This window comes from Leptonychotes weddellii, chromosome 11 (genome assembly GCF_054177405.1).
Source record: "Leptonychotes weddellii isolate Sample4059 chromosome 11, ASM5417740v2, whole genome shotgun sequence".
Taxonomy (NCBI): Eukaryota; Metazoa; Chordata; class Mammalia; order Carnivora; family Phocidae; genus Leptonychotes; species Leptonychotes weddellii.
The window spans coordinates 81,564,254-81,576,176 of record NC_138379.1 but is presented as its reverse complement, the minus strand read 5'-3'; the positions used below and the strand labels follow the sequence as shown (position 1 = coordinate 81,576,176).

The 11,923-nt window shown below is 54.8% G+C and overlaps 1 protein-coding gene across 2 annotated transcripts; it reads left to right on the top strand.

Moving 5' to 3' along the window:
• Positions 1-376: 376 nt before the first annotated feature.
• On the top strand, positions 377-9,832 carry C2CD2L (C2CD2 like). 2 transcript variants are annotated; one of them, XM_081799313.1, is made up of 14 exons: positions 377-1,121; positions 3,103-3,198; positions 3,778-3,897; positions 4,065-4,175; positions 4,265-4,381; positions 4,476-4,587; positions 4,731-4,839; positions 5,663-5,727; positions 5,818-5,945; positions 6,037-6,211; positions 6,944-7,045; positions 7,172-7,305; positions 7,393-7,678; positions 8,730-9,832. In XM_081799313.1, exons 1-14 carry the CDS (start codon positions 768-770, stop codon positions 8,939-8,941), a joined length of 2,121 nt encoding a protein of 706 aa, XP_081655439.1. In that variant the 5' UTR covers positions 377-767; the 3' UTR covers positions 8,942-9,832. The 2 variants fall into 2 exon arrangements, with proteins under 2 accessions (XP_081655439.1, XP_081655438.1); XM_081799312.1 differs by having other exon boundaries at positions 7,169-7,305.
• The last annotated feature ends 2,091 nt before the right edge of the window (positions 9,833-11,923 follow it).

Here is an 11,923-nt window from a genome sequence, read left to right as displayed (position 1 = left end):
ATGGGAACCAAAGAAGGTGCTGAGCCTGGGGGTGTTGGGAGAAGGGGGCGACGCTATCCACGGGGTTCGGGTCCTTCTTAACCCCACATGCGTCCAAACTATAGAAATCTAAGCTGCGCAGGGGAAATCAGAGGCGGTATCTCAAGTGATTGAAGTTACTCTCGGCTGTGAGCTCAGGGGAAGGGGTGTATCCCACTTTCAGTTTGGGGCGGGGTGGTCAAAGATCCCGCCTATTTTCAACCCCGGAACCTCCTCCCCTCTGTGTCGTCCTCCCGCCCTCCTCTAAGCTCCTGGAGCCCCGGGCTCGCCAAGCTCCGCCCAACGCGGGTGCGGCTCCTTTAAGGGCGGGTGGGGGCGGGGCGCCGGCCGTGTTGTCAGTGTCAGCTTTGCGCACGCAGCCCTTCCGGAGCCGGTGCCGGTCCGCGAGCCCCCACGTCTCTGCAGACGAGTCCCCGCCCGGGTCCGGTAGGGCCCGCGCCGTGGGAGGAGTCGGGCGCTGGCCGGAGACTAACCCAGGTCAGACTGCCGGACTAACCAAGGAGGGAACCGGACCGCGCAGAGAGGGACCCCGGCGTCGCGACCCCCGAGGACTCCTCTCATCGATCTGTGGCACCCGCTAGTTCCGGACACCCAGCCCCGCAGAGCCCCCAAGCCCGCGCGCCCAGCCCCGGGGGAGCCCGCCCCCGCCCCGCGGCCAGCCCGGGCCATGCTCCCCCGGGGCAGCGGCTGAGCCCGAGCCGGGGCCCGGACCGGAGCCCGCGCGGAGCATGGATCCGGGCTGGGGGCAGCAGGACGTGGGCTGGGCGGCCCTGCTGATCCTCTTCGCCGCCTCGCTGCTCACGGTGTTTGGCTGGCTGCTACAGTATGCCCGGGGCTTGTGGCAGGCGCGGGCCCGCGGGGGCCGGGGGCAGGGACCCGCCTTAGCTGCCGAGCCCGCGGGCTCCCCGCGGGAGCTGGGCGTGTGGCGCTCGCTGCTGCGGCTGCGGCCGACTCGGGCCGGTGCCCCCGAGGAGCCAGGCGTCCGGGGCCTCCTGGCGTCGCTCTTCGCCTTCAAGTCCTTCCGAGAGAACTGGCAACGGGCTTGGGTGCGAGCGCTGAACGAGCAGGCCTGCAGGGACGGGGTGAGTTGGACAGGAGCACCTAAGTGGTCCCCTCACTCAACCTTTCCTTATGCCTGGAGGGCCGGGTGGGGGTGGGGATCAACTGGAGAACCCTATGGTTATGGCTTCTCTTCTCCTCCGGGATTAGAGAAAAGGGTGCAGGTGGGGCTGGAGGTTGTACAAATCTAGCTGTGTCCCAAATTCTCTATTCTGTGGTGGAGGTATTCTCTGGTTCCAAACCCAAGCACAAGTTGCTGTTCTCATAGCAACGCTAATCCCTGGGCCTGAGGGCACTTCCGTGTAGCCTGGGTGCTGGTTGTGTTGGAGGAACGGGGATAGAAGGGAAACAGGTGCACCTGCAGAAGGAATTTGCCTGGTCCTCATGCCACCACACCCAGTTAACATTTCATGCCCCGTATACCTGGTTTGACCAGGCAGATAGATTCCCAAGGAGCCTGAATTACCACCACCACCCCCAAGCCCTTAGTAATTTCACTGATACAGACTAACACATCCTTCTTTTTGCTGACCTGCAGCAGATATATTGTGGAAAAGTTGTTAAGGTGGAGAGCAGATTAATAGTCCATGCCCTTCTCAGTAGGTGAGCCTGGAGCTGCCCCTTGAGGGTCAGTCACAAACCAGCCCAGCCTACTTCCTCCCATTGCACCATGGGCATCTGGTCTCCCAGGAAGTAGGGCAGGAAGCGTGGTCATAAGACTGAGGTGGGGTGGGAGGTAGAGGCCTCCTTGTCATGGGGCCCTCTACCATCCTGGCCCAGTGATCTCTCTTCGCCCTCACTGCCTATCAGCCCCCTGCCCAGAGGGTTCTCCAGCTCTAGCTCCCACTAGGACTTTATTAGCTCCCCAGATGCCTGGAAGCAGAAGTGGCCACACAAGAAGTTGCTCAGTCTCCTCTGTCCAGCTAGCCAGCAGAAAGCCAGATGGCATCTGTCAGTCTACACCTTGAACTCATCCCTCCACCCAGTTCTTCCTGTACCTTGTCCCTAGGTCAGGAGCAACTCCTTGGGACAGCTGACTCAGCTGGACATTGGCCTCCCTTGCAAGGGGTGGGGAGATTGGGGTTCCAAGCATCCATCTCCCCATCTCCCTGGGCCTGGCCTTCAAATAAGCCAATGACAGGAGCAGAGAAGTTGGTATTCCCTGGTTTGCCAGGCACACGAGCCCTGTGAATTTATTTCCTCCCATCCCAAGACCCAAGGAAGGGCTGCCAGCTCAATTTGTGCCCCCTCCCCAATTCTTCTTCCCATCCTGCTCTCTGGATGGGGCTTCAGTAGGCTGTTTTCACTGCTGTGTAAGAATTAGGAAGCTCTTTCAAGACCTAAGCTAAGCAGCTTTCTGCTGCCTAATACCACCCTGCTATCTGCCTTGAGGAATTAGCGAGGCCCCTGGACCCTTGAGCCCTCTGAGCTTGCTTTTCTTCCCAGTCCCTCTGGGAAGGTTCCCCAAGGCCATGCTGAGCTAGTCTTCAACCCCAACAATATGAATAGGGTCATACCCTTGATTCTCCGCATCCTATTTATCCGGAAGAAGCCTTAGCCTCATTTCTTCAGCTCTTGTCTTGAATAAGTGGCCCTGCTGCTTTTACCCTTAGCTCAGCCATGTCGCTCTCTCCCCAGTTATATGTATGTACCAACCAACACCTTTATGATCTTTTTTCTATGCACTCCTTTCTTTGGGGGTAGGTTGGGGGATGAAGAGGAAGGTGAGGGGAGAAGAGGGAGGCTCCTGGTAATTCCAGGAGAAATCTAGGGTCTTCCGCTCAAGGTGATCTGATCTTTGAGGTGATCTAGCAACTGCAGGCCCCAGAGGGGTGTGGTTCTAGGGGAACACTTCCTGTCCTAAAGCCCTGAGCCAAGGAGGGGCCAGAAGCCAGCCTGCAGCTGAGGCCTCCGCAGTGCCAGGGCCCAGCCAGCAACTGAGCAGGCCAGCCCTGTGGGGGGCAGCTCCAGAGACCTGATCCTGTGTCCACATTACTCCCTCAGAGTTCCATCCAAATCACCTTTGAGGAGGTGCCCCAAGTCCCACCCAGAGCCAGCATTAGTCATGTGACCTGCATAGACCAATCGGACCGCACCATGGTAAGGGTTTGATGGGCACTGCCTTCTACAGGGCCTGAGGCGGGCTGGTCCCAAGAGTTCCTTTTAGTCTGAGGGCTCTTGACCTGGAGTCTCTGAATGCCTTCAGGGTCCAAGGACTGGCTTCGGGAGGTCTGAGAATCGCATTCAAGTTACATGCGAAATGTAGCACATGTGTGTATATCTCCATTTTTCTGGAGAGAGGAGTCTTGGCTTTTACTTAATTCTTCTATGGGCTTGTGACCCCAAAGAAGTGAAGTCTCAAGGAAAAGAGAGTGGGGAGGGGTCTTTTTTTTTTTTTTTTTAAGATTTTATTTATTTATTTGAGAGAGAGAGAATGAGAGAGAACACATGAGAGGGGGGGAGGGTCAGAGGGAGAAGCAGACTCCCTGCAGAGCAGGGAGCCCGATGCGGGACTCGATCCAGGAACTCCAGGATCATGACCTGAGCCGAAGGCAGTCGCTTAACCAACTGAGCCACCCAGGCGCCCGGGGAGGGGTCTTTATACGGCAGAGCAAAGCAGGGTTGAGCCCCCGTCCTCCGCGCCTGACCCTCCTTGCCTCCGTGCCTCGCCGGTCTCAGGTGCTGCGTTGCCAGCTCTCTGCTGAGGAGGTGATGTTCCCAGTCTCTGTGACCCAGCAGTCCCCCGCTGCCGTCTCCATGGAGACCTACTACGTCACTCTGACACTGCCATCAACACAGGTGGAGGGGGATGTGGGAAACCAGGTGGGCAGGGGGCGGTTCAAGGCCTCAGCCTTGCAGCTGGGTTCCTCTCTGGGACGGAATTGGGGAAGGGAGGGTCCTGGGGAATAGGGAGTCGTTGGAGGCATGAGGCAAGTCCCCCTAGCCCCTTTGTCTGTCCCCCGCAGTTGGAAGTCAGCCTGGAGGAAATCCCTGACGAGGGCCTGCTCGTGTCCTGGGCCTTTACTGATCGCCCAGACCTCAGCCTGACGGTGCTTCCCAAGCTGCAGGCCAGGGAGGTAAGGGGGCAGGGCGGGGAGGAAGAGGCAGAGCAGGGAGGCAATGCAGAGCTGGGGGCCCCACCTCTTCGTTCTCCTCTGCTGTGCAGAGAGGTGAGGAGCAAGTGGAGCTCTCCACCATTGAAGAATTGATTGAGGACACCATTGTCGGCACCCAGCCGGCCATGATGGTCAACCTCAGGGCTTGCTCTGCGCCTGGAGGCCCGGTAAGTAGGCCCTCAAAGCAAACAGTTTGTAAGCGGAACGTCCCCAGTGGGCTAGGTTGGGATTCTTGTTTTTTTTACCTCCTTCTGCTCTTAGGTACCCAGTGAGAAGCCACCCACGGTGCCCCAGGAACAGCCAGCCATCTCCAGGCCTACCCGGTTATTCCTCCGGCAGCTTCGAGCGTCTCACCTGGGAAGTGAGTTGGAAGGTGAGAGCCAGAAGCAGCTGGGGGACTGCCAAGGCTATGGGTGCAGGCGCTCCCTGCCCTTCTGCCACGGGTGTGGCTTCATTATTCCTCAGTGGCTTCCCATCTTTGATCTGGGCATCGCCTAATTCCTGGTTCCCGCCCAGGTACTGGGGGACTGTGCTGTGTAGCTGAGCTCGACAACCCGCTGCAACAGAAGTGGACCAAGCCCATGAACGCTGGTCCCGAGGTGGAGTGGACTGAGGACCTGGCCCTGTAAGGAGTGACTCCTCCATTCCCACCCCTGCTCTCATGGGCAGACTGAGGATCAAACCCTTCCAGCATAGCCCTGGCATGAATCAGCTCTACTCTCAGTAAACTCTTATGTGAGCCCTGATTGTATGCCAGGCCCTGGCCCAGGTCCTGAGGATACAAACATGACCAAGATACACCCCCACCCCTGAGTTGATTGCAGGCTCCAGGCAGAGACAGAGGTACATTAAAAAGATGGGATAAGGGCTCCAGTCAAGATTTACACAAGGTGCCGTGGGCATGCTTAGGTGGGGGAGATGAATTCCCATGGGGAAATAAAGATCGGAGTAGGCTTCATAGAGGAGGTGGTGTTTAAACCACCCCTTACAGCAAGAATAGGATTTCAACAGTGTGACAGAAAAGTGTTTTTGGCAGAGGAAACAGCTTGAGCAAAGGAAAAGGGGTGGTTTGACATAGAGAGAGAGACAAGGAGGGCAAGACTGGGGAGGATCCATGCCCAGCATGCCGAGCAGAGCCCTATCCCATTCTCTTGGGAAGAGAGAGTATTTGTTTGTTTAATTTTTTAAAGTCTTATTTATTTAAATAATCTCTACACCCAACGCGGGGCTCCAACTCATGACCCTGACGTCAGGAGTCACGTGCTCTTCCAGCTGAGCTGGCCAGGTGCCCCAGGAAGAGAGAGTATTTGGGGGGCAGGAGTTTGATTGGAGCCCTCATTCCATTTTATTTATGTACATCTCTCTTTGCCTCTGGCCTATGGTCAGTTCGAGGGTGGGTGTGGTTTGCTAATCTTCCCCCTCCCTGCCCCACCTCCTCCTGGCCACAGGGATCTGGGCCCCCAGAGCCGGGAGCTGAGCCTCAAAGTACTGAGGAGCAACAGCTGTGGAGACGGTGAGTATGGGGCAGGAAGGAGCACCTCTGGGTGGGTGCTAAGTGGGGCCTGGTCATGGGCCCAGCTCACAGTGCTGTCCCTTTCCCCAGCTGAACTCTTGGGCCAGATCACACTGTCTGTGGGGCCCCCTTCCAGACCTCTCTCCCGAAGACAAGTATGCCCACTCGCCCCTGGGCCAGGGAAGGCCCTGGGACCAGCGGCCACCATGGCAGTAGAGGTGAGAAGCTGAGCCTAGGGGGAAGAGGGGAGGACACTGGAGAAGGGCAGTCTTTGAGGCCCGCCTCTTTGCTCTTCCTCTCCCTCGGCAGCTTCAGTATGAGGAGGGCTCCCCCCGGAACCTGGGCACCCCCACTCCCTCCACTCCACGCCCCAGCATCACACCCACCAAGAAGATCGAGTTAGACCGGACCATCATGCCTGATGGCACCATTGTGACCACAGTCACCACCGTCCAGTCCCGGCCCCGTGTAGAAGGGAAACCAGGTAAAGAGAAGGGAGCCCAGTCCCAGCCAGGGGCCCCTGGCTGCAGACCCGTGTGGGACAGGGAAGGGCAAGGGAAGCCCTAATTCTAGCTCCTCCTGTTTTCCAGCCACAACTTGCTCATCATCTCTGTCTCTCAGGCCTCCCCTTACATCCCTCCTCTTCCCCACTGTTCCTCTCCCGCTGCGATCCTGGGGATCCTGGGTCTTCTGGGCCTTCTGGGCCCTCCTGCTGGACTCTCGCCCTTCCACCTCCCGCGTTCCCCGGTGACTTTTCACAGGTCTCCTGCCGGCCCTTTCCGCGGCCCCAACTGCCTACTTGTCCCTCCCTCTACCCTCAACCTTCTAGCACCTTTGGGATCCACCAACAAAACCAGTGGCCTCTGTGATACTTCTCTCACTCCTGGGGGCCCTCCATGACATTCCTCCCATCTCTGGGGGGTCCCACAGGGTTCCCCCTTCCCCCAGGGGACCCTTGTGCCATCTCTGGGCACTCTCAGCATCTTCATGGCTTCTCCCCACACCCTGGGTGGGCCCCATGGCACTTCCCCGCACTCCCATTGGTGTCCTGTGGTGTCGTTTTGCCCCCCTGGCATCTTATTAATCACCTGTGTGATTGTCCCTTAGTCACCTCTGCCCTCTGAGTCAGCCAAAGCCTGCATCTCAGTAAAGACAATAGGGGGTGGGGGCCACTTTAAGGCATCTCCCAGCTCACTGACCCTCCCCCACCCACCAGACTCCCCCTCCCGCTCCCCGTCCAAGGTGGAGGTGACCGAGAAGACGACAACTGTGCTGAGTGAGAGCAGTGGCCCCAGCAGTGCTTCCCACAGCAGCAGCCGTGAGTGGGGGACCGGGAAGTGTGAGTGTCGGTGGGCACGGGGGCCCCAGAGTCAAAACACCATTTTGTGTGGGACCCAGGAGCCAGGGAGGAGTCAGGTTATCCACCATCTGTACCCCCCAGCAGGGGAGAGCCACCTTTCCAACGGCTTGGACCCTGTAGCAGAGACAGCGATTCGTCAGCTCACTGAGCCCAGCGGGCGGGCAGCCAAAAAGACACCCACCAAGCGTAGCACTCTTATCATCTCTGGCGTTTCCAAGGTAACATGGCTCTGAGGAGAGGAGCTGGGATAGGGAGAAAGCCCTGATGGGTCACTCCTGCCCATTAAAACGTGTTCCTCCTGCCAGGTGCCCATTGCTCAGGACGAGTTGGCACTGTCTCTGGGCTATGCGGCATCCCTGGACGCCTCAATGCAGGATGATGCAGGAACCAGTGGAGGTCCCTCCTCACCGCCCTCAGACCCACCAGCCATGTCCCCAGGACCCCTCGATGCCCTCTCCAGCCCCACCAGCGTCCAGGAAGCAGATGAGACAACACGTTCGGACATTTCTGAGAGGCCATCTGTGGATGACGTTGAGTCGGAAACAGGGTCTACTGGTGCGCTGGAGACCCGCAGCCTCAAGGATCACAAAGGTGGGGAGATATTGGCAGCACCCCCTCCCCTTCTTTTATGCCCAGTATCAGGACCTGGGTCTTACTGGACACCCCAGGGAATGGGATTCTCAACCCAGTTTGCCTTCTCCTTCCTCCGCTGAGGGATCCCCAGATTTCCCAGCCTGTTTCAGCCAAGACAAAGTGGAGAAGGAGAACTTACTGCCTAGGGTCCTGGCCTGGATCTGACAGACACCAGTGACAGGGAGGGATGCCAGAGTATTTCCCTTAACTTCCACTTTTCTTCCTTCCTAGGTCTAAGCATATATCTTCTTTCCTATTGTCTTTTTTTTTTTTTTTCTTTATCCCCCTTCCATCTGTGCTCTCTTCCTTATGAGTATAAGAAATCCTACCCTGGGTCAACTCTAGGAGTGTCCTTCTAGCAGCGACATGGCTGGCCCATGGATAGTCGTGGTGCTTTTCTAACTTTTAAAGATGAGGGGCTTGCCCCCACACATCTTTATCTCTCTGCCAATGAGTCTATCAACCACAAATGTATTTAACTGTGACTTAAGCCTGCATCACTTCTTGGGATAATGAGATTCCTAAGTCCAAAGCCTGCTGTGTAAGCACTTTTCTCATTATGTTGGTCCTGAATTTACCTCCTTGAGGTTTTCTAGCTGCCCTGCTTCCGGCTCACACCCTGGAATTTGGTCAACGAGTCCGTGCCCACTCACCTTGTCCTTCCATGATTTTAGGTGCCCTTAGGAATCCCCTCCGCTCAGCCTTTGTCTTTCTGTAGTAAAGAGGCCCAGTTGTCAGTCTGGCCTCGCAGAGCAACAACCCCGTGACGTTGCTGCTCAGCGGCGGTCAGGAGTGCACACAATCCCATGAGCACCGCCATTTTTTCCTCAGGAAAGATAAAAGGCATGTTTTTTCTCTACTTTCTTTCCTAAGGAAGCCTGGCTTTTAGACAAAGGAACTGGTTCTGTTCTGTATCTTCAACCCCTCCTCGCTTGGTCCTTTCTCTGCTCCCCACCTCATCCCATGCCGTGCCCCTCTCTCTGCCTCAGCCTCCCCTCTCGCCCCACAGTGAGTTTCCTGCGCAGTGGCACAAAGCTTATCTTCCGCCGGAGGCCTCGACAGAAGGAAGCTGGTCTGAGCCAATCACACGATGACCTCTCCAACACGGCAGCCACACCCAGTGTCCGAAAGAAGGCTGGCAGCTTTTCTCGCCGCCTTATCAAGCGCTTTTCCTTCAAATCCAAACCCAAGGCCAATGGCAATCCCAGCCCCCAGCTCTGAGGGCCCTTCCCACCTCCTGAGCTAGGAGAGGGCAGGAGTCCTCTCAGCCCACCCCCCACATCCTCTTCCATTCCCCTTCCTGGATTCCCAACAGCCTGGGCCAGGGAAGCCCTCTGGGTTCCAGGAAGCCCTGTCCACCCTGGGCTGTGGGGCCAGTTGGAAGGGTACTTGCAACGGGAAGCATGACAGAGGCGGGCACCCGTTGCTGAGGACACAGAAGAGGGAGTGGGTGGCTGGGAGTAAGAGGAGGGCTCTGTCCTGGCACGTGTGGGCATTTCTCAGAACCGGTTGCCTGCTGTTGACATTGGCCCCTCAGAGGAGTCCCAGGGTGCTCAGCTCCTCAGCTGGTCCTTCCTCCCCTATTTATTCTCTTTTCTATTTATATGTGTGGTCCAGGACCCTCAGTGAACAGATGAGAGAGGGCATCTCTCCCAGGTGACCCTTCTTTCCTGTCCCAGGAGGGTAGGCAATTAATTCCCTTTGGGACAGGACTCCCATGTCTCCCTCAGGTCCCCACTCCGACCAGCACCAGTGTCTGCCTCTGGGGACATTGGCAGCTCACAGAAAGCCCGGGCCGGTGCCCTGGATGGGGGGCAGGTACTCCCCACCTCCCTGCCTCCCCTCCTGCTCCTCATCCCTCCCTCCCCTTTATTACTGTTTTTGTACTTGATGCCTTCTCCGTGAGCAGTGGCTCTGTCAGAAGGAGGGAGCCAGGAGCTGGATGGAAGCCTTCCCCAGAGAAATGGCTTTCAGGGGCTTTATTAAAGACTGTGATGATGATGGAGCACGAGCAGGGCTACACCTCTGTGTGTTGGGAGATGATGATGTCCATTGCTGTGTGATGGCTTGGAATTTAATTTATTAAATTAAAGTCAAATTGGAGTTTATAAACTGGACAACTGGTTATCCTTTGAAAGGTGAGTGAGCAGCAAGGCTGGGGCGTTGGTGGGGTGGGAGGATCAGAGACGGGCCCAGATAGTGAGATGGGGTAAACGACACACATATTGGGTCTGCTGAGAAGTTCCTGCAGGGAAGAAGGGACAAATAGAGAGAGAATGGGAGAACGAGGCTTTGAAGGGTGAAGTCATAGCAAAAAACGTCCATCAGAGAAAAAAGCCATCTTCATTCCCCTTTCTTGAATAGGCTGCTCCTTCCAGGATATAACAGAGTCCTAAGCATGGATTCTGGATCTAGATGGCCTAGATTTGAGTCTCAGCTCCTCTAATTACCTGTGTGACCTTGGGCAAGTTACGTTACCACAGAGTGCCTCAGTTTTTTCATCTGTAAAATGGGAACTGTGATAGTAGCTATGACTTGGTTGTGGCTGAGAAGTAAATGCATGAAGTGCTTACAGTTCTGCTGGCATATGGTCAGTGCTGAATAAGTGCTAACTATTGCCTCAGAATTCCGAGACAGATTGGGAGGGGGAAGTTTTAAAAGGGTTTCAACATACTGAAAAGTCTTTCATTCCTAAATGTGGACAAGTTTCAGGGAGTTATGTATACTAGCAAAATCTACACCCTGGTTCCTGTTCTCTGGGACCTGACCCAGGATTTGAACCAGGTAAGCTGCAGCAGGATGTCAGACAGCCCTGGACTAGGGACAGAAAGCCACAGACACACCAAGTGACCTGGGGACAGACCACTTCTCCTTTCTGGACCTCCACTTCCTCATCCCTAAAATGGAGAGTGGCCTAGATAATCATTCAGGTCACGTCCAGCCTCGCCATTCTGACTAACTTACATCATAGGGGGTTTAGGGCACATGCCTTTGGGTAGGCAGCATGGAACTGTCGATATTTTGCATGTCCTGTCCATACTAGTCACAGAATATAGGATTTTTATTTATATTTATTTATTTCTTTGAGAGAGAGAGCACACCAGTAGGGTGAGGGGCAGAGGGAGAAGCAGACTCCCCGCTGAGCAGGGAGCCCAATGTGGGGCTCAGTCCTGGGACTTGCCCTGAGCTGAAGGCAGACACTTAACCAACTGAGCCACCCAGGTGCCCCCGAATATAGGATATTTAGTAAGTGGCAGAGTATGGATATTTGGTTAATTTGTATATAGTGATATGCTCAACTCTAGGTCATGAAAACTCAAGAGATTTACCAAGCTGTTTCCCTTGATCTAAGAAGTGCAACTCTTAATAGCTCACAGAGGAGCAGCTTATTTACCAAGATGCCAAGATAGCCAAACACACTGAGCTCGAAATTTTACAAGAAACTTTTGTTGATGGGAGGGCAAGTGTTCAGATTCCCACTGGATCTGTGGATTGAGTGGATGGTAACTGGAAGTTGTACTCAGCTTCTAGTGCTGAGCTGCCCAGAGCTCAATGGAATCACACAGTTTATGGTAAAGAACCGGATCACATTTCAAACACAGGTTGTCTTTTTTTTTTTTAATGAATGTATAAGAAATACAAAAGATTATTTGATCAACTTTATCCATTTTACACTTTGAGAAGAGAGCCACAGCTTTTGATGAGTGTGAATTATGCTTTAAGTCTTTGTGGCAGCTTTTAAAAAACAAATCTCAGGATGTGTCTGAATTATCCAACCAAAATTGTAGCTTGTTTTCAAGAGAAGCAGATTGAGATGGAAGTAGATAAGCTAGACAGCAAGATGTGGTCTCAAGTTTTGGAGACGTGTGGATCCCAGAGCTATCCTGAAATTTTTGCCCTGTAAAAATTGTTTTGAGTCTACATAGCTCTGTGAATGAAATTTTTCCTCATGAAATTGCTAAATTAAGGCTAAGAACCATCTTCAGTGGTGTAAATCTGAATTAAAAGGTTGGCATTTTGTGTATTAACTATCTGTGCTTTTGAAGGAATGAAGTTGATAAAATATATTTTTGTTACTTCTGAATTATATTTTAAAAAGCCGATTTTAAAGGGGCGCCTGGGTGGCTCACTCGTTAAGCGGCTGCCTTCGGCTCAGGTCATGATCCCAGGGTCCTGGGATCAAGCCCTGCATCGGGCTCCCTG

What these genes read in the sequence shown, in the direction of transcription:
- C2CD2L (XM_081799312.1), top strand. Translation starts at nt 768, where the DNA reads ATGGATCCGGGCTGGGGGCAGCAGGACGTGGGCTGGGCGGCCCTGCTG. An exon ending in CCTGGGAAGTGAGTTGGAAG is followed by an intron (nt 4,588 to 4,730) that starts GTGAGAGCCAGA and finishes GTTCCCGCCCAG; the next exon opens with GTACTGGGGGACTGTGCTGT. An exon ending in CAGCCTCAAGGATCACAAAG is followed by an intron (nt 7,679 to 8,729) that starts GTGGGGAGATAT and finishes CTCGCCCCACAG; the next exon opens with TGAGTTTCCTGCGCAGTGGC.